Source organism: Dermacentor silvarum, chromosome 2 (assembly GCF_013339745.2).
Source record: "Dermacentor silvarum isolate Dsil-2018 chromosome 2, BIME_Dsil_1.4, whole genome shotgun sequence".
In the NCBI taxonomy this organism is placed as follows: Eukaryota; Metazoa; Arthropoda; class Arachnida; order Ixodida; family Ixodidae; genus Dermacentor; species Dermacentor silvarum.
In genome coordinates, this window is record NC_051155.1 from 238,277,295 (window position 1) to 238,303,423 (window position 26,129).

The window sequence follows — 26,129 nt, forward strand, 5'->3', positions numbered from 1 at the left end:
GGCTTCGGAGCGTTTGGAGGAGGACCCCAATTTTGGTCAAAAAATCATATATAACGGCGAGGCGCATTTTTGGATTAATGGCTATGTTAAGGGGGGACGCGGCTTTCGCATCGCGAAAAATGGCTAAAAAGCGATTTTTTTTAAATCACATTTTCAGTTTCTGTAACTCTTATTCTAATTCCGAAATATCATCACTGAAAACCAAGTAGAAGTGCTCTAAAAAAATTGTATCAGCCAAGGTGCCGAAAAATTGAGCGGAAATCGCGAAAGAACGGCGTTTTTCAAGCCACGATATCTCCGGAACGGCGGAGCTGAGCGCCGCCTGCTTGGTCTCGTTGGAAAGCGCATTTCTCCGTCTTCAAATCTGCCGCTTCCGCTATCTCCTCCATACAGAAACAAGCACACAAAAAGCAAATGATTGAAGGTCGTGCCGGAGCCACCGATTGGCCGCGCCCGCCTACGTGACTCCAGCGCGGTTTGCCATTGGTCCGGTGCTCGCTCCGTGATGGTGTCGTCTGCTCTGCTTGTTGCGGTCTCCTCGCGAGCTCCGGACAGTTTCCGTAATTTCGACGAGTGTTAAAGCGGGCGCTACGCGGACATCGCAGTAGCGTGGCCGATCCCGCTTTTTGTGGACGTCTCAGACCCGCGGCTAAGCATTCCGAGCTTCGGGCACGGAATGCTCGGACACGCGGCTAAGCCTCTCGCGCGCGTAGGCGTCACCGACTCGGCGATGAAGCACATCGCGCGCGGACTTCTCGGATCCTTGCCTAAGCATTTCGTGCGTTGGCGCCTCCGACTGCGTGACTAAGCAAATCGAGCGTCGACTCCTCGAGCCCGCGGCTACGCATTTCGCGCGTCGGCACATCGCTCAACAAGTGTCGACTCCTCGGACCCGCGACTATAGGCACTTCGCGCGTCGGCACATCGAGCGTCGACACCTCGAGCCCGCGGCTAGGCATTTCGCGTGTCGGCACATCGCTCATGGAGTGTCGACACCTCGAGCGTCTATTCCTCGGACCCGCGGCTAGGCATTTCGCGCGTCGGCACATCGCTCAACAAGTGTCGACTCCTCGGACCCGCGACTATAGGCACTTCGCGCGTCGGCACATCGAGCGTCGACACCTCGAGCCCGCGGCTAGGCATTTCGCGTGTCGGCACATCGCTCATGGAGTGTCGACACCTCGAGCGTCTATTCTCGGACCCGCGGCTAGGCATTTCGCGCGTCGGCACATCGCTCATGGGAGTGTCGACACCTCGAGCGTATATTCCTCGGACCCCGCGGCTAGGCATTCGCGCGTCGGCACCTCGGAATGCGCGACTAAAAGCTCGTAGAGCGTCTATCCCGCGGACCCGCGACCAGGCATTTCGCACATCGGCACATCGGACCCGCGACTTAGCACATCGCGCGCCGACTCTGTTATCGTAATGCCACGATATCTCGTAACAATACCTATCATACCACCCCTTCATAAAGAGAACCTCATCATGAGCTCTGTTGCACCTAGGCCACTTGGGCTGGCACAGACACCTCTGGCTGCAGAAGTGAGGCATGATACAAAAGTACAGGCTGGAAAGCACCTAGCAGCTGCATTGCTGCCTATCAGTGGCTCTCCTAACCTCCATAGCCATTGTCAATTGATGGAAGATGATTCAGAAGGCTGCTGAGAGCCTTCATTCAGTAACATGGTCTGCAGATACAACACTAGAACTACTGTATATTTATGCCCGCATAGTTCTGCACCTCACTTGGTTTGAAACCTAGGCACCATGCTCTTTGTAGAGCAGCAGTAAAGAATGTCATACAAACATGAAAAAGGCAGAACGAAGGCTCAGCAGACCAGAGGCCACATGTCCAAGAAGCCCCACGTCACAAAACACATCAAAGATAAAGATTACAACTTTGGTGCGTTTTAGAGAACTGAAGAAAAGGTGCAACTTTGAGAGCCGTTTTCTCAAAACTTTTTTTTTCGCCTTTCTGCTCATTTTCTGGAGCTGATTTCTTCGTTACCGTTTAGCCTATTTTCTTTTTTTTTTTTTTTTTTTTTGGTCACGTTTCTTGTACTACAGTGCAGGTCGAGACAGTCTCGCATTTTAATATGGCGTAGCTATTCGTTCACCCCGAAAGTGTGCTTGGTGCGAAGGTAACTTGAAAAATGACTATCTAAAAAATTGTGTTGCGAAAAAAAAAAAAGTAAGAGTGTCACGACCTTCAGCACGCATTGAGCTATGCAGTCGATACCAACGCTTAATCTAAAAACGTTGGTCAATTACTCAACGAGCCTTCCATCATGTTTTTTAAGCTCCCCAGGCCCTCCAGAAAGTTCAAGAGAGAAAAATTCTGCTCAATAAACTTTTCTCAAGGTATCACTCTGAAACTTTTATGGAAGTATCAGGGAGACATTCTAAACATTTGTGCCAATTTGCATCAAAATCCATGAAGAAATCAGGAAGTTGATTTTCAAAGCCACGTCCCCCCTTAACAAGCACAATTGGACGACGTCAACCCACACGAAGTTCACCAGGTGGCAGTGCATCCACAAAAAGTTACCGGTTCCGGAAACAAAGAAGGTTAGAAGATAATCTGTTCTCATTGACACAGTGTATTGAAATAGCAGAAAAGGAACACAGGCCCTATATGGCTTGCATTTCTGGATATCAAGGGAGCCTATGACAGTGTAATCCAAAAGGATTTGTGGGACATACTGGGCACTCTATAGAGGTGGAAGATGGAGTAAGAAATCTTTTAAAACATATCTATAAAAGTAACAAGGTGCTTATAAAATGGGAAAACAAGGTATCTGGGCCTATAGAGATACAGCAGGGGCTTAGGCAGGAAGATGATGACCTGTCCCGTGCAAAACTTTTCAATCACATGGCTTTGAGCCACTGGTGAGACACATGGCATGCAGAGCAGCATATGTGAACCGTAATAAGATGCTTTCATAAGGGTGCCTTTACTTTAGAGCAACAGAGCTCTGTCACCTCTGTTGTTCATGCTGTATTTACAAGGATTAGAGAAAAAAATTAAGAGAGGAGCGGACTTGGCTTCAACCTTTCCTATTTCAAGCAAGGAGAATGGATTAAACAGTCATTACCAGGACTGATGTATGCGGATGATGTATGTATGATGATGTGTGTATGTTATTAGTCATGGCTAGGTGGCGTATGCCACCGCCCGGTTTAAAGGGTTCAGCCTCATCCATCCATCCATCCATCCATCCATCATTTCTGTTTGGTGCGGATTTTGGGCCGACGGTGTCATTGTCTGTACTTTTTTGAAATCGACGTTGGTGAGGCCGTCACCGTCAACAGCAAGCACTACAAAACGATAACCGATTTCCTTTAGCCCAAACTGAACGATATGGACGTAGACGAAATTCCAGCAGGACGGCGCTACGTGCCACACAGCATATGCCACGATGGACATTCTGCATGAATGATTTGAGGATATATGGTTATCTCTCGTAGAGGTGACGTGAGTTGGCCACCAAGATTGTGCAATTTGACCCAACTAGACTTCTTACGGAGTTTCCTGAAGTCGCAGGTCTATGTTAATAAGCCGCAATCAACCGATGCATCGCTCAAATTCAGCTGGATCTATGTGGCAGAGTCAATGAAAATTGGACCACTTAGATCTGTGCCACCGTGAGAAGCTGCGGCCGACATTTGAAGGATGTTATATTCCATACATAATGGCATACAAGGGCCTTTCAAATAAAAAAAAGAATTTCGTTAGTACCTCACACACAGCAATTGTTTTTATTCCATTTCAACATCGACTCGCCCTTATTGAAAAACCCTGTATATTTACGTAAATGTACTAAAGGCTACTGAAAATGTAGAAGCCATTTTTTATTGCCTTCTCGTCTACTATGTTCCTGTTTCAAGAAATTAATTTGGAAGCTTGCATGCAGTTGCGTAATGAACGAGTTGGCTCCTGTCCCGTGCAAAACTTTTCAAGCACATGGCTTTGAGCCACTGGTGAGACACATGGCATGCAGAGCAGCATATGTGAACCGTATTAAGATGCTTTCATAAGGGTGCCTTTACTTTAGAGCAACCAGAAAGTGAAATTTTATATTACACAAGACTGGTAGATCACACTTGTGGAATTGAAAATAAGTCAGTCTTGGTTTGAGTGGAGGCTTGGTGTATTAGAAAAACTTAGTGGCGATGCACGCTAGAAGTTCTCGCGTGGTAATTCTTATTCTCGCACATCTTGGTAATGTCTAATGACGGTAAGTGATAGCAATGCAGGATATGCTCTTTCTACAAATGTGTCTGCTTTCCATCTCTTAATTTTGAGCTATAAAATATAATGGTTCCTTTACATTGCTGTTCCTTTAATTACATCTGAGCCAACTGTGCCAAGACAACTTGCCACGAACACTCTCGCTCGTAGTCCGGCGCTAGTCTAGTGAAATCTCGATCATGAAAGTGAAAGTATCTAGCTCTGAAAGTGATTGCCCAAAGATACCACCCCTGATCGCATAAGTAAAACGAGGCTTTTGTAGATTCAGTAGCAAGGTATAAGGCCACAGTCACGCGTGCAAAAACAGCCAAGGTGACACGTAGTGCTATCGGCTGTTGGTTCGGGCCAGTCTTTACTGTCCTACCTGTCGCCCGACCCGACGCATTCGCGTCGTCTTTGTTTTACGCAAACGCGTATGTCACACTTTTGACCGCGATCGAGCCAGATCCGGATCTAATTTCTCGGTCGCGATTGGCTTCTTTCCTTATCTGCATAAGGAAGAGAGAATGAACATCTTTATTAGGTAAATAAAGCTTTAGAGATCGAGGCGTCCTCATTCGGGAATGCCTTGAGCTCCGGCCGCGTCCTGGGCCCTAGCAATCAGCCGTTGCTGATCCTCGAGGTTGGAGCTGGCCAAGGCTCTCCCCCACAGCTCGTTGGTGTGATAAGGGTTCGGAGGATTTAGTGGTGCCTATCTGCAACCCCCTACTATGTGCCTGAGGGACCCGGGCTCTGCGCAGAAGCGGCATTGCGGGGAGAATTGTTTAGGGGCCGGCCATGAGGTGATTTCTGGTTGGGTAGGGGATCGAATGTATTAACCTGTAGAGCTCGGAGGAATCGTTCCTGCTCTCGTGGTAGTGATTTGTGCGGGGGTGCGTATGTTCTGCGGGATATATATAGCTTGTAGTGTTGTGTATGTCTTGGTACGAGACTCGAGGGTGCATGCGCTCGGGTTGAGATTCTTCGGCGTCGGCTCGGTGGGTCAAATCCCGAGCGACGTGGTTGGCGACTTCGTTGCTAGGAATGCTGTGATGAGCTGGCGCCCAGATGATCATATGGCTGATTTCGTTGGGGGCTTTTGATCGACGATCTTGAGCGTAGTGGCATGAATTCTGCCGCTAGCGAAGTAGCGACTCCCAACGCACGCCTGTTGGGAGTCGGTCACTAGCTACGACTTCAACCTCTGTTTGGGACAGCGCGAGTTCGTCGGCTTGTAGCCCGATATGGATCGAAATTCTCGACCGCGATTGGCTCCCTCGCTCTACTCCCACAGGGGCCGTATTCTGAAACGTTCGCCTAGGCGAAATCAGCGTGCGCGCTGATTGGCTGGTTGAGCAAAATTGAATGACGTCGGGCTCAACCACCCAATCAGCTCATCCAATTTTGCTAAAACAGCCAATCGGCGAAATTTCTTTTTTCGCTTTCAGGCGTGTGCCGATTGGCTGTTTTAGCAAAATTGGATGAGCTGATTGGGTGGTTGAGCCCGACGTCATTCAATTTTGCTCAACCAGCCAATCAGCGCGCATGCTGACAGCTTGCACGGGATCACCCATCGCAGTACGGTTACTAGTACACTGTAGTACGGTCGATACGATCGCGATCGATCGAATTCGATCCTTATTGGGCTTACCGTTAGTGTTTTTCTTTTAGGCGCGCACCTGTTATAACGATTTAGTAAAACTTTAATTAGTCGCAACCATTACTAACAACAACAAAAAATTGTATTTTGTAGTTTGTATGCTCTATTTATATGGATGGATGGATGGCTGAACTACCCCTATTCTAGAACACGGTGGCTAGATGTAGCTGAACCCTTCAAATCGGGCGGTGGCATACGTCACCTAGCCGTGACTATTAACTTATTTTGTACTTTGTGGTGGATGAAACCCCTGCCTTGATTTTAGCCACCAATAAGATAACCTCCGTTTGGTTATTTCTACCCGTACCGTACTACCCGCTTAAAGTCTATTTTGGCTTTGTCTATATTTTATTTGTATGTAGCGCCATCTGTCTCATGTGCAGATTGCAGCACGATAGCAAGCCTGTACGAGTAGCTGGGCCGTTTGACTATGGCTTCTCTGTTGTATACAAGCGAATTAACTTAATTTTAGCGAATAAGTTACTCTAAGTGACCACTACAATAGTTCGATGGCAGACTGCAAGCTTGCGACAAGTTCAAGCAGTCATTTAAAAACAACCACTCCAACATCATCAAACTCGTCGGTCTGAAGCCTAACTTATCACAGACATGGCAAGGTGCGTGCCCGCACTTTTAATCGAAGCGAGAACGATCCATAATGTCACGTATTTCAATTGCATTTGCCCTCAGTTTTCTTTTTCAGGATTTAATGTCACTGAAAAGTTTTTTTTTGGCATGAGTGGCTGTATACTTGTGTAAGGCAACATCTTAACCACTGGACGGTATAACTGAGTAGCCGAAAGCTAGCTGTCTTTTGCCCTGACTTCGTTACATAAGCTTCGTTTCAGTGTTTAATGTGTAATAAAGTGTAGCACTTGATGTGGGGGAGACGCCGGACAGGCTTCTCTTACCTATGTCAACTGAAAATAGTATATGTTCTTACAGAATCGCCGAAGATGACATTTTGGACGACGACATTCAGGGAAAGGTGAGAATCGTAGCACTGCTAGCAACGTTCACAGCTTGATAAGGCTTTAATCTGCTGTTGTGCCGACTTTGCACAACGGGCCGAGTAATTCGACAGCAACCTGTAGCATCGCACGGGCCGTGAGCGCGTGGTGGCAAATGGCGCTCGCGGTATCATACAGTTCAAAACAAATGAAGCGGAGGATGGAGACCACTCGGTCGCGCATTGGAAAAGGCGCAAAACGCCACCCTATCACAATGAGAAAGTGATGTCATCGCATTTGTTAAATACGTTTTATGCTTTAGAATTTCTGACCTATGACTACCTTCCCGTATCGGCATCTCGTGAATCTTGGCGTTATTACTAGCAACCTCTGCATTATTATTGTATGTAACGTACTAGTAGATATTTAATTGGTATCCCAGTGAATTTCGCTGCGTAAATAACGTAGCTTGTCGGTTAAACAACGTAAACGTCATTTTCAAGGCAAGTTGAGTGTCTTCATATGTAACAAGTATATTCTAGGCATTGGCAGAATTATCTTGATTACAAATTACATGACGTATAACCATCGTGCTTCCATTTTGCCAAAACATTAACCTTCCAGGGTCACTTCATTGCTAGAGTTCAGTAGAGCAACAGCTAAGCACACTATTGCAACTTAATTATGCTCATGTGAATTTTTCATTTTCAGGATGACTATGAGCTTGACCTTGCTGACGAGGATGCATTACTTGGTTTGGATGAGGACGAAGCACACTCATCTGGTGGTTCACGTAAGTGATCTCTCCCTTCAACCACATTTCATATCGCCAAGAATTGCCCACAGATATGAAGGCGAAAGGGATGTAGTGCATGGTTGTTAAGTAGGACAAACCTGTTCCTTAAGTGCAAGCTGATTCAAAATTTTGTATCTACTTTAACGCATTCTTGTGTTGCGAACTTTGCGCATCCTGTATTATTAAATGCATCTGCCAGCTCACTTACATGCCACCAAAATGTGTCTTGTGGCTGTTTTCACTTGCAGGTGATCACGCAGCAGAAAATGTGTCCAACATACAGTATGTGGATGAGGAAGGAAACCCTGTGGCAGTCCATGATGGTGACAGCCTTGAAATAGTAGACGAGTACAGCTACAGTGAAGAAAGGTGGGCATTTTGATCACATTTATGATGTTACCGAAAGCGTGCATATAATAGGTTTTTAGACATTTTTAATGTGTTGCTTTTGGACCTGCTGACAAATTAGGGGAGATGCCATTAGCTGTATCCTGCTGAATATGCTGGTTCTTGTCGGAGCTCTGCAACTACACTACTTTAAGCTTTGTCATTGCTCTGGACGGGAACCACCTGAGTGTGCCAAGTGCTGCTTCTCTGTTCTGGGATAGTTCAGCTGTTTCTCTTAAAAGTGTGGTGACATGACACTTTCGACGTTTCACTTTTTTGCTTTAAACAAATGTCCTCGAAATCTTGGAAAAAATACTGGCAGCCCTAAGATCAGACCTCAGAGAGCCCTAAATAACTTAAAGTGGTAGGCCACACACGCACGCACGCACACACACACGCACACACACACGCACGCACACACACATACACACACAAAATTTTTTAATTGAAAGCCAGGATTTAAACTTTTTTTTTTTCTTGAATAAGCATGTCTTATTTAGCTTATTCAACTATTTAAAGTACAAAAAATTGTTCATTTTACTTTTTGACAGGTAATTTTTGCCATAAAATGTGGTAAAAGTGCTAGTAGTCATGCAAGCAGTGATAAGTAACTAATGAATTGATGAATTGAGTAAATCTTTGGCATTTATGTAGCCAAGTGGTGGACCTATGCAATGAACTAGGATACATACAATGTGATAAATATTAAGAAAGCAATGTTCAAAACACTAAGCAAAGCGAAAAAAAGAAATAATGCCAATTTGGAGCAAATTTATTAGCAAAATGAGCTGCAAGTGCAAAACTATTGCATCAATTTCTTTTGTTCTAGTTTATTGCACACATCTCTATGTGACAAAATTTCATATCAAAATGTTCATTAGAGAAAAAAAAAAGGCATCAATGTTTGTGTAACATGATGTGGAGCAAAATCTTGTTTTGAGAAAATTGGTAAAAAACTCTTCAAACCATGTGAAAGATGTCATAAAGTACACAGAGGGCCTAAAATGCACAAGCATCATAGCTGGAGCCTCCATGAGATGCACGAGAGTCTCCTTTTGTTTGTGTGGCTGCTTGGTGACAACATAAAATTTAAAAACTTAAAAAAAAATTTAAACCCGACATCCTGAAAAACTTCTGATCCCTAAGGGCACTACGTTGGCTTGCGTCACTACATCCGGGCATCTGTCTGTTGTTTCTGTTGAAGTGGCTTCCTCTGAAGCTCCTACTGTTGGGCATTCCGCATCTTTCTCTGCCCTTGAAGCTGCCATCAGTTCCGACCTGACCCCTTCACAGTCACAACAGTTGCTAGCTTTGCTGAAAAAGTATGAAGCTTCGTTTGACGCGCATGCCTCTTCATTGGGACAGACTTCCGTCATCACGCATCGGATAGAGACAGATGGTGGGTCCATTGTTCGCCGTCGGCCATATCGCGTCTCTCTTGCCAAGCGGAAAGTCATTGAAGAAAACGTCGACGACATGCTGCAACGGAATATAATACGCCCCTCCGCTAGTCCTTGGTCATCCCCCCTCGTTCTAGTTCGGAAAAAAGACGGCTCTGTGCGGTTTTGCGTCGATTACCAGGGCACTCAATAAGATCACGCGTAAGAATGTATACCCTATGCCTCGCATAGACGATGCCTTGGATTCACTGCAGAATGCCGAGTACTTCTCGAGTCTTGATTTGTGTTCGGGCTACTGGCAAATACCTATGCATGAGGACGATAAAGAAAAAACTGCGTTTTCAACACCAGATGGGCTATACGAGTTCAGTGTAATGCCATTCGGCCTCTGCAATGCACCCGCAACATTCGAATGCATGATTGACACCGTTCTGCGGGGCCTTGAAGTGGAAGACTTGCCTGTGCTATCTGGACGACATTGTTGTTTTCTCTTCCACCTTCTCTCAACACCTGCAACGCCTGGCCGAGGACGACATTGTTGTTTTCTCTTCCACCTTCTCTCAACACCTCAACGCCTGGCCTAAGTTCTCACGTGCCTTGCCAACGCTGGCCTACAGCTGAACACGAAAAAGTGCCGTTTTGCCAGCAAGACAATTAAGGTCTTGGGTCACATTGTGAGCAAAGACGGCATTCGTCCAGATCCCGATAAGGTTTCAGCGGTTCTTCACTTCCCTCGCCCCGAAAGGGCGAAAGATTTGCGCAGTTTCCTTGGCCTCGCTTCTTATTTTCGCCGCTTTATACGTGACTTCGCCTCAATAGCTGCACCGTTGCACAAATTACTCGGTTCTGGCGTTGCCTTTGAGTGGTCTCCCGAATGCGAATCAGCGTTTACCCATCTGAAAAACGCCCTCACATCTGAACCAGTACTTCGCCATTTCAATGAAACCGCACCCACGCTCCTGCATACGGACGCTAGCGGTCATGGCATCGGTGGTATTCTCCTACAGCGAGATGAGTCTTCACGTGAGAGGGTCATCGCTTACGCAAGCCGCATACTGACGAACACCGAGAAGAATTATACCATCACTGAGCAGGAGTGCCTGGCTGTCGTTTGGTCGGTACAGAAATTTCGACCGTATCTTCACGGCCGCCATTTTACCATCGTTACGGACCACCATGCCTTATGTTGGCTTTCCACGCTCAAGAACTTGACCGGACGCCTTGGTCGCTGGATTATCCGTCTGCAACAATACGACTTCACTATTATCTACAAGTGTGGTAAAAAGCATCAGGACACAGATGTGCTTTCTCGCTGCCTGCTTCCTACGACGCCATGCCATGGTTCCGCTCCTGCCTTCCGCGACAAGCTTTCGGACCGTCCTTCCCCGCATATGTTGTCCTTAACCGCTATTGACCAGATTCCTTCTGATGACCATGGATCGCTCGTATCTCACCACTCCCGGCCACGGCGGCCGCATTTCGATGGGGGCGAAATGCGAAAACACCCGTGTACTTAGATTCAGGTGCACGTTAAAGAACCCCAGGTGGTCCAAATTTCCGGAGTCCCCCACTACGGCGTGCCTCATAATCAGAACTGGTTTTGGCACGTAAAACCCTATAATTTAATTTTTTTCGTATCTCACCAACTCGCTGACCCCTACTGTCGACGCATCATAGACCGCATTCAGGGAACTTCACGCCCGCCCAACGCTCGCCTTCGTCGACAGCTCACGCAATTCAAGCTCGACAACTGCGCCCTGTACCGCCATATCTATCACTGATGGTCAACGCTGGGTGCCTGTTCTGCCTCGCTCTCTTCGCGCTGATGTTCTTAAGGCCTATCACGACGACATGACTGCTGGTCATCTTGGTTTTCAGAAAACATACGACCGCATCAAAGGTTGCTTGTACTGGCCTGGCTTATCCACTAGTGTAGCACAGTACGTCGCTTCCTGCACCATTTGCCAGCTCCGAAAGCTACCAACATCAGGTCAAAGCGGAGAGCTCCAACCAGTCCCATGTCCGTCGGCACCATTCGAAGTCGTTGGTATTGATCTGTATGGTCCCCTTCCCACGACTCTCACCGGCAATCGATGGATAGTGATAGCCGTCGACCACTTGACACGTTATGCCGAAACAGCTTGCGTAACTTCGGCGTCGGCTTCTGAAGTGGCTGCATTTATACTTCAAGCATTAATCCTGCGTCACGGTGCTCCTCGTGTCATCCTGAGCGACCGTGGAAAGGCATTCCTTTCACAAATTGTAGCCGAATTGCTCCGAGCCTCCGGCACCACCCACAAGACAACCTCGAGTTACCACCCTCAAACCAACGGACTAACTGAGCGCTTTCATCGCACGCTCTCCGACATGATAGCCATGTATATTCAACCAGACCACACAAACTGGGATGCAATTTTGCCATTCATGACTTTTGCGTACAATACCGCCGAACAACGCACAACTGGTTACTCCCCATTCTACCTCGTCTATGGCCGTTCACCCTCTTATTTTCTTTACGTCTCCTTCTTCTCCGCCCCTGTCACTCCAGCTGCATCCTCTTGTGAACAATATATATCACGCCTCCTCCACTGTCGCCAGCTCGCCCGCATCAACACTGAAGCATGGCAACAGGACCGCAAGGACCTCTATGACGCATCCCATCGCGCAGTGTTCTTCCGCCCGGGCGATGAAGTGCTACTCCGGACACCATTTCGCACTCCTGGCTTATGCGACAAGTTTCAGTTTCTTTTCATAGGCCCATATAGAGTCTTGGAGCAGACTTCTCCCGTTAATTATCTCGTCCAACCTATTGTGGTTCCCACTGACCGCCGCTGTCGCACTGCCGAGATTGTCCACGTCTCTCGCATGAAGTCTTTCACAAGGCGTTCGCCGTCCCTTTAAGTTGCGGCCAGGCTGGCCGCTTGCACGCGGGAGAAATTAGTGTGGGCATTTCTCAGTCACTTCTTCGTTGGCTGCACATGTTCATCATCATGTCGGCTTCTTCGTCTTCATCGCTTGTGGGGACTCATCTTGAGACTGATCTGTGCCTTGAGTGTGTTCGGTCCGCCGCATCTTCGTGGCGTATTAAAGGTCATGTTAACGCTACGTCGCAGTATTTTGAATAATATTTCTATAAAAGAAATAGTATGTACTTATTTTTGGTATTGCAATGCGAGGGTACGGGTTGGAAAACTCACTGTAACTCCCAACCTAATGATGATAGGAAGATAATCTTTTTGCTACATGTTGCTGAATGTTTGGGCATACATAAAATGTAAAAAACAACAAATCAGTTTTGTGGAAAAAAAAAAGACTTGAATGTGGCCTACCACCTTAATATGATAGCTTTTCTACAGCCAGTTACGGTTTCATTTCTCAGGAGGTGTATGTGTCTTGCGTTCGTCAGACAAAATGTGGGGAGAAGCATGCTCTTGAAACCCTACAGTGTGGCAGAATTTAAATCTGACATACCTATTATTTATTGGCTCTAGTATTGAGAGAGCCCATGACTTAATCGCTGCTACCTGCCGTGGTGGCGTAGTGGCTTTGGTGTTGCGCTGCTAAGCCCGAGGTTGTGGGATCAAATTCTGGCCGCCACGACTGTATTTTGATGGGGGTGCAATGCAAAAACGCCCCTGGCCCATGCGTTGGGTACGTTAAAGAACTGCATGCTAAAATTAATCTGGAGTCCTCCACTATGGCGTGCTACATAATCATATCATGGTTTTGGCACGTAAAACCACAGAATTTAATTTTATCGTTTGTTTAATTGCAGTTTTCCATTGTGTCTATGTCATACATAGCTGTGAACCCAGATTAAAGAATCTGTCACACCAGCAGAAAGTTGTTCTAGCTCACATGTGTAGGGGTAAGGCCCTGTGAACCTGTGAGTTGCGCATAAAAGCTTTGCTGAAAGGAACACTTACAAAAAATTTTGTTGTTGATGTGCTGTGTTCACTTAACTGTACATTTAAATAAATGTCTTCAGCCATTTAATAATGCTAAGCTAGGGCTAGAACACACTTTAATTTGATGTGATTGCTTTTAGAGACTTCACCGCAGCACCTCATATTGTAGGCACCAACATGAATTTAAGGTATTCTGTGACGTAGGCAAACTTGATGTTTCGTGACGCTGAGCTTTCAGGACGTTCAGCTTGGTTCAACGAGTTGTTAGGTTAGACATGCGTACACCAAGACAGGCAATAGCGCACCAGCAGTCAGCGTCATCCCCCACTCAGCCAAAAACCCAGCCTTTCATTTAATCTGCGCTGTTCCTTCAAATACGGATTGCCCATTCATTGTTTATTAATTCACAATGGCTTGTCACCAGTAGAATAGGAAAAAAAAAGTTAAAATTGCAAGTGAGGCCAAAATGAAGGACTTGTTTTACTTCAATTGACACAAAAGAAGAAACCCGTTAATAAATTAAGAGTGCATGATAAGGACATCACTGACCCAACTTGTATAGCAACAGCTTACAGTGACCACTTCAGTTTGTTTACGTATTTCCGACAACAATACAAATGTTAGCCAGGCCCCTAGGCATGAACTTCCCTATCTTGCAAGGTATTTTTTCGGCACTAGTACTCAATTTAGACACCAAGAAATCTTTGGGACCGGACGAAATTCACATACATTTCTATTTAGATACACTGAGTGGTGTGCTAAATATTTTTTCATTATTTTTAGTGAGTGTTTGTAGAAAGGTGTTTGTAGTCCTGCGGACGCCAAAATAGGTAAAATTATTCAGATACATAAAGCTGGCGACAAGCTAGCAGTAACTAATCGTTGACCTGTGTTATTGTTGTGCACAGCTAGCAAGGCGACGCAGTTACTTCACAATAATAATGATATTGTTATGGGGAGAATTTATATACAGAGGATATATTTACAAGGGAAGGTGCACAACGCCGCAGCAATGGTAGGGCTAGTACGTGCACACCATAAAGCTACGTCGTCGTCATTGTCCAAGCACCAAACCAGAGGATCGCCACCCGTGACATTACCCGCCGGCGGGTGATGTCAATTTTACAGCTGTTTCATATACACAATAATTTGTTATATGTGGGTTCAATATATCCGGGTTCGGCTCTAACAAGAAAAAAGAACCAACTATCGCACGCATAAAAAATTGGCAACAAGGACGTCTAACTGTCCGGGAATTGAAGTAGCTTATGATTTAAAATGAAGTGCTTACATCAAATGCATAGTTTCATCAGCATCAAACAGATTCTCGTTGCTTCGTCATCGTCTGAAGCATTGCACAAGTTAGACAAAACTGGTTGGTTATGCATCACTTGTGCATCCTGTGCTCAAATATGATGGTGTTGTTTTGGACCCATATGATGCTTTTGGACCCATATGATGCTCAAGATGCTTTATACAGTACTTCAATAGTGAACGGCCATACTAAAATGAATTTTGACAGTTCTTTAGCTAAATATGTCTAGAAGTACTCGGGCAAAACTTGAGCGTACCGTCATGTACCCGAAGCTTGGAACAAGTACTTACCAGTTGTGTTTTTTTCCTAGAACCATGAGAGACTGGAACATGCTTCCAAAAAAAGTCAGGAATAGGCACTTAGTCGGCTCTTTCCTATCCGCTGTTGTTGGTCATTTATGAGAGAAACGCATGGTCGTTTTTTTTTTTTTTTTTGGTACTGATTGTAAAATAAGTGCTTTCTGTTCAGACATGCACCTGTGATCTTACTGTATATCTTGCATGCCCTTTCTTGCTTGTTTCACTCAACTTGCATCCTTATTAATCAGTGCTATTGTTCCTTGCAGTTGCATACAAGTACCTTTGCTTCTTTGTGTTTGCTGTTTGAATTTTATTTTAACATTACTATTTTGCTTTGTGAAAGTGTCTTTTTTTTTGATGTACCACCCCTGCTTTGGCTGCGACAGTATTTGTCAAATAAAAAAAAAAAAAAAACCTGAAATGGCTCATCCATTAGTGAGCTTGTGCAGGAGCCTTATATGTGGTCAGCCTTCTGTGACTTAATGTGGATAAACCTGAGCGTGTTGACAGTTCGTCTTGCCTTGTGATCACTTTCTATGTTTGTAATTATTTGCGTACTGTTAAATGTCGTTTCGCTCTTCTATAACACATCTCCAGAGAAGTTCTGTGCTGCTGTTGAAGTGTTCTTATAGTGATTCTTACTTTCTTCATCAGAACCAACGATGATGGAGATGTGCTGGACGTTGACATAGACCCAGACTTTGATTCCCTGATACAAGATAATGAAGATCTTGAGGTAAATCCAGAATTTATTATTGAAGGAACACTTAACAGAAACAACATATCTAGGGATGGGCGAATAGTGAATTTGAGGTTCGAAGCGAATTAGAAGCAAATATGAGGCGCTTCACTTAAATTGTGACGCAAATGTTTTACTGTAGATGTGCCCTACGCGTCTACAAAATTTGTTTGAACCGTTTAAGGGACCCTTTAACTCCTCCCTACCAGGCCCACAAAAATCGGATCAATTTGGTTGACAGTCTTGTGACTCGTCTGTCTGTGATTCCAACATTGCTGTTGGAATTCTTCAACGAGTAATGCCATTCACCTTATAAGATGACCACTGCACTTAACTATTAGTTATGCAGTGATGTGATTGCGGCTCCAATTGCTCCAAACTGCTCCAAAAGGCCGATCCTGCTACATCCTGCTACATTTTCGATAATGTGCTCCAAAGCTGCTCCAAAAGGTGTTTTTTGCTACTTTCAAAAACACTAATCTAACAAGCGACATCATTCATCACATGCACAAGACGTGTGGGCACACGGAGGAAGTAAAACGTGGGTGCAATAGTTGGGCTGCCACGCGCTTGGAATGTAGTGGCTTCGGCCATTGCTGAAATGGTGCTTTGAGAGGTGAAAGCAGACAGCTTTCTTAACACTTTATGGAAAAGCGTTCTGCTGGTACAGCAAAACCTTTTTGCGCTGTGACTATCCTGTGGTTTGGTCAAGTGGGTACATGACGGCTGAAAATTTTGTTAAATGTGGGCAACTCGTTGCACGTTCTACTGAGCTTGTTTCTCTTCGTTGCCCTGAAGCTATTTTGCTGTTTTCGGCTGGTGTAGCTTAGCGAGCGAGCATTGTACACTCCTAAAGCTCTTCCGTAGTCGAGTTCCCCAAATTCCCCAAACTTCTACAGTTTTAGCGCTTCGCCATTTTACTGCCCAGCCTCCTGCAAACTGGAAAGCTAAAGCAGAAATTAGAGAGGTTTGTGGTCATACTACCATAGTGATGCTGCAGTGGTCGTATCATCCCAGCTTCATCTAATTTTCCATCACACCATTGTCTGCATACAGTTGTCATCCCAACGCCATAATGCCATCGTAATCACACTGCCGTCGTCATTACTTTGTCATCATGCATGGGATTCGCATGTTTTAGGGCTACAACTTTATGTTGAGCTAAAGGATTCTTGGTAAAAATGTGCATGTTTCCCGTTAAATTGGGCTTCCTCCTTCTGTAAGCTCACTTGCTTCTCTCAAAGACTATTTTTACTCTTGGAAATAGGCATTTAGATGCTCCAAAAGCTCGCTCTTCTGCTCCAAAGCTCACTTTTGATTGCTCCAAGAAGATGCTCCCAAATGGCTGCGACCAATCACATCACTGGTTATGTTTTGCAATTTTTGACAAAAATAAAGCTTTAACAGAAGATGTTGTCAAAACTAGCCTCCAGGTTTATAGTACTTCCACAATCAAACAGCACAAAATTTGTGCTTTAATAGACTAGGCAACATTATTTTTAAATAACACCAGCAATGAATGAACGAGAAGGGAAACCATAGGGCTCGATTTTTGTTAATCATGACTATGTAAAACCAGCAGGCAGTGAAGCCAAGGAAGTCTTACGGGTAATTAGTTGTGGTTAAAAGTGAAAGTGGATGAAAAGATAACTTACCTTAGTTGTGGGTTCGGCTCCCACCATCGACCAAGTTATCTCTTCGTCCACAGTGTGTACAGAACACACTGCAATGACCACAGTGCCAGACGCCAGCAAACTTTTAGCACCATTGTATGCTTTGTTGGCACAGTCTGATCAGTCTAACAAATGAGTTTCTTTGTCTATTGCTCATGCAGCTGTTGATGCTCTAATTTGCTGCCTTGACCATTGTGTGGCATGAAACTCGGGAATTTATAGTAAACAGAGAATGGGAGATAAGTGTCTTACTAAATGATGAAAGGACAAAAAGGAGACAAGTGGAGGAAAAGAAGTCAGTAAGTCATGAAATGTCTTGTTTTCCTGCTGTGCTTAGCCAGTGTGCCATAGGTGTGTTGCATGTGTTTGTTTCAATCTTCCTCCCTGGCACGCGTTGCCATTTCTAACTTCTCGACTGCTTTTAACAGCTAGGCATTCTTAATTCGTCTCATCCTATGTTTTCGAGGCCACTATATCATCATAATCCAGCAGCTAAGCGTTGTGACTTCACAAACTTGCAGAGTGTATCAAGTCTGCAGCCCCGTTCCCAGCGACTTCGTCCCCCAAACCGGCCACAGAAGGCAGCCCAGACTGCAGCGCCAGCTCCCAATGAGAAAACAGAGGAGCCCATACCATCACTGGTCAGTGAGCCAGCCCCTTCTCCAAGTCTGTCCTGTGCCGAGTCTGTTGAGAGGGAGTCCCTCAGACGTCTAGAAGACGAAGAGGAAGAGGAGGAGGAAGGGGGACGCAGAGGCCGCTTCCAGACTGAGAGGCGTGCAGGCACCGTGATCGCCACTGTGTCATCAAAGCGGCGGCAGGCCATACCCGATTCCCTAGGTGAGCACCGTTTTTTGGGTTGCATTGTCGGACACAAAGTGCTTGCATTCAGTGCCAGCCATTTCTTGTGGCGCCTCACTTGGTCCTGCCAAACACTGCACATTACTGGTCAACAATGGCTGAGCACGAGCTCACATATTTGGCCCCTGGCTGCAGTAGCTGCGTTTCATAGGGGACAGATTACAAAAATGCCTGTGTAGTTTTCTTTGATTTGGTGTTTCTCAGATAACTTCAGGTAGTCAAAATTAATCTGGAACTTGCATTATGGTGTCCATCATTTCCCACTGTGCATCTCAAAATGCTAAATCTCAGTTATGTACTAATTAATTATGTAATGCAATATATAGCTCATAGGGGTGTGCGAATAAAGATTTTTGAGACCTAATCTAATACGAATTGAATAGTGCCATAAGCAAATGATGAATGGCTGTTATCACAATTAATATAAAACAATGTTCACATCCCATTATTCTTAAGGTTAGCAAGTTTCTGTCATTACATAGTATTGTCACCTGTAGTAGTGGGCATAGGGCAAGCGCAGAGGCGCAAGAAGAAAGAAGTGCGCGTGCTAACCGCCCCCGCTCGATAGTTGCCTCTCGCCGCCGTTTTCGCCAGAGCCCATCCGCTCTCAATAAACGTCGTCAACCCCTTTTGAAGACGCGTGGCAAAGTGGTGGAGGCATGCGTCGTTCCTCGATGTATGGCACCGGTTGGGCTGGTGGGAGTGCAACCGGATGAGCGGCCTGAACAAACAGCGGCGGGGACGAAGCAGGCTGCCGCAAGACTTCTGCGTAGGTCGCACGGTGGTGTACAGAAGGTGCAGGCGCGGTGCTAGGAAAAGGAACGGTGGACCGGAGCGCTTGGTGCACTTCATCTCTTATTACACTCGCAATGGAGCTCACCGTAGCTTGTGGGGTGCCGTAAACCTTCAGTATCTCTTCGCGCACAACGGTGCGGATGAGGTCTCGAAGGTTGTCATTGTGGCTTCCGATGGCCGTGGACATGTCCGTAGTCGCGTTCACTTGCTGCTCGTAAAAGTTAGAGCGCTGCTGAAGCGTCTTCTCCATACGACCGCCTCGGATAGAAATTCGGCGACAGTCTTCCGAGGATTGCGCACCAGACCAGCGAAGAGCTGCTCCTTCACCCCTCGCATCAGGTGACGCAACTTCTTGTCCTCGGTCATTCGAGGGTCTGCTCGTCCAAAGAGGCGCGTCATATCTTCGACGCACGCGGTAACGCTTTCGTTGGGAAGCTGGATGCGGACCTGAATTGCTCGTTCGGCTCGTTCGCGGAGATCAGGACTGGCGTAAGTGTCCAGTAGATGACGGCGGAACTCGCGCCACGACGTCAGTTGCTCCTCACGGTTTTGAAGCCATGTACGCGCGCCGTCCTCGAGGCAAAAGTAGACATTCCTACGTTTAGTCGCGTCGTCCCATTCATTGTATTCGGCGACGCGCTCGAAGTCGGTCATCCAGTCTTCGACGTCTTCGAAGACGTCGCCATGGAACGACTTCGGCACCAGCGGGTTCTGAAGTGTATACCGGTTCGTCATTGCACGTTCCATACCGGTTGGGGTAGTCTGAAGCACTACGGTGTCTTCAGGGGGCAGTCCCCGGATCCTGCGGCTGGTCCGATGGAAAGAGTATGGACTAACACAGGGCTGGTGCTTCTGCTCCCAGGAGGAGTATGTGGCATGAGTGAGAAATACCCAGCACCTCCACCACTTTGCCACGCGTCTTCAAAAGGGGTTGACGACGTTTATTGAGAGCGGATGGGCTCTGGCGAAAACGGTGGCGAGAGGCAACTATCGAGCGGGCGGTTAGCACGCGCACTTCTTTCTTCTTGCGCCTCTGCGCTTGCCCTATGCCCACTACTACAGGTGACTACAGGGAAGGGGGGAAATGTCACCTGTAGTAGTGGGCATAGGGCAAGCGCAGAGGCGCAAGAAGAAAGAAGTGCGCGTGCTAACCGCCCCGCTCGATAGTTGCCTCTCGCCGCCGTTTTCGCCAGAGCCCATCCGCTCTCAATAAACGTCGTCAACCTCTTTTGAAGACGCGTGGCAGTATGTTATGAAGCATCGTTTATTAAAAACACAAATGGAGCATTCGGAGCAAACAAGTGGTTCCTTCGCATGCACAGGGCTCTTTAAAGAGTGCGAATTATTGCTGTACAGCCTGTAAAGTATGGCTACGTAAGTGACATAACCTACTTCACTACGCAAGTTCTCATGTTTTATGTTTATACTATGCTCACGGGGATGAAAATTTACCATATTTTTGCTCCAATTCTATGTTTATTGGTCGCAGTTGACATTTCGAAATATTTGAAAAGTATTCGAAATATGTAATTCGCATTTACTAGTGACTATTCGACTTGAATACCGACTCGAATATGACACTATTCAGTTCGTTATTCGAAAGTTTTAGCACACACTAGTAGTCACAAGCCGCTTAGGACAAAAAAAAAAACTTGGAGGACGCTTAAGCTTCGCCTTTAAGAGTGGAACGCGATAGCATTCAAGGATCCCTGACTGCTTCTCACGCTTCCCTGGCAACTGCAGCTTGTGTGTAACCGTAATGTTTACCTGCAAACGCTAGTGGTGAACGCTATGCACGAAGGCAAGCTTCTTGTTTCCTTTTTTTAATCATTTGTTATTATTATGTTTTGCTACATCGTTGTGGTCATTCTAACATTGTCATTTTGTTTTAATGATTTTACTGTCGTCATCCCATTATCCTTATGTCTTGTCGTCATGCAGTTGTCATCATTTCATTGTCAGTGCGTCATCGTGATTCCACCTTCATCATATCATTTCCATCATGATGTCATCGTTTACAGTCTTAATCATTCCGGCATTGTCATACCACTGTCATGGTCATTGTCGTCATTCCAGCTTTGTCATTTCCTTCGTTACAACGTCATTGTCACTGATGACATTGTGATGGTGTTGTGTTGTCATCATACCATCATCATCACTCCAGCATCTTCATCCCATGGTTATCATTGTCGTGGTCATGCCATTGTCATCATTGCATCGTTGTCATGCAGTCGTTTTTTCAGTGTCATCATGCCATTGTCATCGTTCCATCATCGTCGTTTTGTCGCCAGTCATACAGTGATTTTTATGCTTTCATTTCGAGCTCACAAAGTTTATGTTGAAGATTTTCACTGGGAGCCAGCAAGGTGGTTGCCAATGAAAATGTGTCCAACTGGGCCAAGTAGTCTGTACTTGCAAATGGTCGCTAAGAAGGACCAGCGTTATTCACAAACATCAATGACAGCTTCGCATGAACTGAATCCCACAGCACGGGGTTTCCGCAGGTATTTTTTCGTAAGGAGCCAACCAGCATGGAATGCGGTCTTATACGTAGCCAAGTTTCTGTTCTCAGTATAACAGTTACACTTTAGCTATGCATATTATACAATTGGTGGTGGCGTGGAGCAGAGGTAGAACACCTGGCTTCTAATCGGAAGGTCGTAAGCTCGAATCCTCCTCCAATCCACTACATTTTCAGGTATGGAGTGACGCCTGACACCGGCAAAAAGAAAAAAAAATTGCCGAGACCTAGTGGGCCTATACTAGTCCAGGTGCAACCAAATAAGGAAGGCCCACTAAGCTTCAACAATGTCACTCCCTCACCAGAACAGGATTTGGCCTCCCTGGTGCAGTATACAACCACTACCTCCCTCATGGCTCCTACAATTAACCCATGGCCCTTGGTCCCCAGCGGCTGCGGAGCACCTGACCAAGGCGGCGGTCAGACCTGCGATACGGCAGAAAGTGCAAGAATGTCTGGGTCCGCACAGGCCGCCACTTTAAACTGAACCTGGCAACGTTCAACAGGCGCGCCCTGTCGAGTGAGGCTAGCTTAACAGGGCTATTTGATGAATTATCAGGTATTGCCTGGGACATTATTGGCCTAGTGAGGTTAGAACTAGCGTCTTAGCTAAGACGGCGAACGCGAGGTGCGCTTGATCTAAAGAACCGTCATTACCCATTCCCGAGTGTCAAAAAGCACCATCGCATTGCATAACAGGAATGCACGAACTGCGCAATAAATCCACCAGCAGCTTGTAGCCACCCAGCCTCTGAAAGAGGGCAGCGCACCTAAGCTATGCCCTCGAATCTCGGAGGCCGTAACTTACTACGATGCTCTTTTCTCCCGTTTGTACATCGGGGCTGATAGCGCTGATATATACGTCGAGGATTACAAAAGTAAACGCGCAACGCAAAAGAGCAAAAACGGCTCTAGCGTCCAACCGAAACGAAGCAGCAGAGTCTGCATCCATTTGCATCGCCATTTGTCGTCAGCGGAAATCGTACGTGAAACGTGTCTGACAGCAGAGCCGGAATGCTTTGTGCCTAACTGTGCCCTTAAAGCCTTTATTGCGTTTATCGCCGCGCATAACACCGCGTCGACTGGCCGCGTGCGTAGTCGCGTCCGCATCGGTTGCGGCAACCAGTAGTTTCGTTTTGACTCAGTACGCGCGTCGGCTGCATGCCTTCTAAACTGCGTAGTCGCCATCCATGATCGCGTTGATAGCGGCCGCGGTTCCTCCACAGCCGTTGCAGCGAACAGTAGTTTCGCTTTGATTCAGTGCAAAGCTGTCGAAGATGAAGCGCACTGGCTACATCGCGATGGACGGACGATTTATTGGCGACCAAGTCACGGGCGATAAAATAATCGGGAAGTGCGTGTAGCAGTGAAAGGCGTGTCCCAGATGACGCGCACCGCGGCCTCACTGCGAGCGCTATACAACCAGTCACGAGATGACGAGAATTGCAGCTTCCGCACTGCTCTTGTGTAAAATAGCAACATGATTTGCTGATTCATTCAGTGAATAGAAGCGTGTTAACGTAGTAAGCATTTGTTTATTGGTTTCTTGATACCCTTGGTAATTCGATGTTCGGTTAATTCGGACATTTTTTTCGGTCCCGTGAAATTCGAATTAACGAGGTTTTATTACTCAAAGTATGTTCGGCACTAATTCTAAGACCTCTTGTGATGAAATGTTATAATTAAGTGTCCCCGTGTGATAAGCACTGAAAACTCATTTTTTCTTTGTGGCATATGTCTTGGCTGCGATGCTGTCTTGTCTTGGCTCATAACTATTGCACCTAGTTTGGACCGCATGTGTTGCAAGTCGCCGTCAAAGTAGCCTGCCGAATGCCACCGTTGGCCCCAAACATGTTGCAAGCTAAGGCTAGCCTCTTAGCCTCTCTATTAGGAGGGGAGGGGGGGTTCCTTGGCACTTAAATGGAGTTTAGCAGGTTTCCCTGGGACCAACATGCTTGAGAACTCCTGCTCTAGAGTCTGTAAAGGAGTATGTTTATCTAGGTAAATTACTCACAGGGGACCCTGATCACGAGAAAGAAATTTACAGAAGAATAAAATTGGATTGGAGTGCATACGGCAGGCATTGCCAAATCCTGACTGGGAGCTTACCACTGTCGTTGTAAATAAAAGAGTACAATCATTGCATTCTACCGATGCTAACATATGGGGCAGAAACTTGGAGGTTAACAAAGGAGCTCGAAAACCAGTTAAGGACCGCACAAAGAGCGATGGAACGAAAAGTGTTAGGCCTAACTTTAAGAGACAGGAAGAGAGCGGTGTGGATCAGAGAACAAACGGGGATAGCTGATTTTCTAGTTGACATTAAGCGGAAAAAATGGAGCTGGGCAGGCCATGTAATGTGTAGGATAGATAACCGGTGGACCATTAGAGTTACAGAATGGATACCAAGAAAAGGGAAGCGCAGTCGAGGATGGCAGAAAACTAGGTGGGGTGATGAAGTTATGAAATTTGCAGGTGCAAGTTGGAATCAGTTAGCGCAAGATAGGGGTAATTGGAGACCACAGGGAGAGGCCTTCGTCCTGCAGTGGATATAAATATAGGCTGATGATGATGATGATGACATCGTGAACGACGGGCAATCTGTTGCAGATAAGCTCACGGCAAAAAAATAATCTGGATGTGCGTGCGATAGCGAAAAGCATCTCTCGGATGAAAGTGCGCGTTTTGCGTCATGGCCTCAGTGCGAAAAAAGCCGCGCGGCCTTCGCCACTGACTGCTAATCAGTTACAAGATGACAAGAATTGCAGCTTTCATACTGCTTTTGTGCAGAGTAGATGCAGGATTTGTTGACTCATTCGGTAAATAAAATCGTGTTGACGTATTAAGCATTTGTTTATTGCTAATATTATAATTAGACCTTGGGTTAATTTGGACATTTCTTTCGATCCCGTGAAATCCAAATTAACAAGGTGTTACAGTGCACAAAAAAAAAAGAATTAAAAAACTTGACTGCTTACAAAACTTTGGATGTGACATAGTCTATAGATTCTCTCTTTTTGTTTCTTGTTTCATAACTTTTGATTTTTGCTTAAAATAATTGAGTTGTGCTTAGGACCTTGCCAAAATGGTAAAAAAGGAACATAGCGCTGCTGATTGATTTTTATTTAAAAGTACACTTGTCCTTGTTCTACTTCCTGCAGATGCAGTCATCAGTCAGGAGGACGCTGCCAAGATTGATGCCTACCTTAGTCGTGAAGATGATAGACGGCAACCCAACCGGCGTGGACGGGGCCGTGGTGGCAACTTTAGAGGCCACAATAACAAGGTGAGGCTGGTTGCAGTAGTAGCAACAGCTAAACATCTGTTACCTTGACTTAGCAGAAAAGTACCACAGCTGCATCAATAGAGCATGAGAGCGAATGCTATGTTGGAGCTGACTTTTTGTGGTTTCAGAAATAAAAAATAGTCATTATTATACTCACTCTCAGGATTCTCTGCTGCCTTTCATAAGCATACTTTACCAAGTGCCTTAAGCTATGGCAACATTGAGAGTTTGATGTGCACCAAGTATAGTGCTTTCTATCCTTCTACTAGTTGCTCTTGCTTTCTTCCGCCCCTCAAAACACGTTAATGACCCAATGCAGGTACATCATTAAACTTTTTAGTGCTTTCATTTCATTCATTTTTGGCAGCTTTTGTAGTTTCACTCTAATTTACTAGATCTTTGTTCTGCTATTCATACCCTCCTTCATGAAATTCAGTGTGGTTTTAATGCTTTCTATAGCTTTATTGGGAACTGTGCGTTTAGTTTTGTATTTGAATACATTGAAACGTCGATACAACAAACCTTGATTTAACGAAATTTGCGATGTAATGAACTATTTTCATTCTCGATCTTAGTTTCATTAAAAACCGTGCAAGTTATTTTGTGATTTAACGAAGTGATTTCGTGCATTCAGCAAAGTTTTCGGCAATTTCATGCATGTACTTTGAACCTGTATGGCTAGTAAATCTAGCAAAATATAAATATGTCAGCCGAGGCAAAAGTTATTTCAAGTATTCTTCCGCACGGAAAGGTTAAACAGGAAATTCACCATCAAAGAGCGTGCGCACCGGAATAGTATGCGGTAGGCAGAAAACATTGCTATGCCATTTGTCACGTTGGTAAACAACTTTTGGAGGCCACGGGGCATGTGGCAGTGCTCGATTCGCATGGAGAAACATGCACAAGGGGGATGAGGAGGGAGTGAACAGGCAGTAACAGGATCAATCAAGCACGCACTAGGGAGCAGCGCCTATCTGCCCTCTCGCCCATCGTTCCATGTGCTGTATCTTGGAAGTAATCTGCAGCAAGTGCAAAGGCGTGGGTCCAGACGGTTGGGGCTTTGATGTGCATTGTGTTCCCACACTTCTGGTTTGGTAGTCGCATTATCTCATGTTTATGAGACGCGGTGCAAAGTGTTCGCTCGAGTTGTGGCGTTGTGACAGCAAATTTGTGGTCATCGAGTGAAATCTGTTCATGTTTGTCTGAGTGCTCATGACACCGTTAAAACGACGAACCTTACTTCATGTAGTTTCCTCATTGCTATCGCCATCAATGCTCCGCCTTTCCTGTTTGCTCAGGAGAATATCTGTA

General features: G+C 45.8%; 1 protein-coding gene across 3 annotated transcripts in view; it reads left to right on the plus strand.

Annotated features, from left to right (window-relative positions):
- The first annotated feature begins 6,275 nt into the window (after positions 1-6,275).
- Positions 6,276-26,129, plus strand: part of LOC119442932 (RNA-binding protein 33) — an 89,059-nt gene continuing 69,205 nt past the window's right edge. For all 3 annotated transcript variants that reach the window (XM_037708009.2, XM_037708005.2, XM_037708008.2), the window contains exons 1-7: positions 6,276-6,508; positions 6,837-6,879; positions 7,553-7,634; positions 7,886-8,006; positions 15,601-15,682; positions 17,880-18,195; positions 24,694-24,818. In XM_037708009.2, coding sequence (XP_037563937.1) covers positions 6,501-6,508; positions 6,837-6,879; positions 7,553-7,634; positions 7,886-8,006; positions 15,601-15,682; positions 17,880-18,195; positions 24,694-24,818 — 777 coding nt within the window. In that variant the 5' untranslated portion in view covers positions 6,276-6,500. The remainder of the gene's footprint in view (positions 6,509-6,836; positions 6,880-7,552; positions 7,635-7,885; positions 8,007-15,600; positions 15,683-17,879; positions 18,196-24,693; positions 24,819-26,129) is intronic.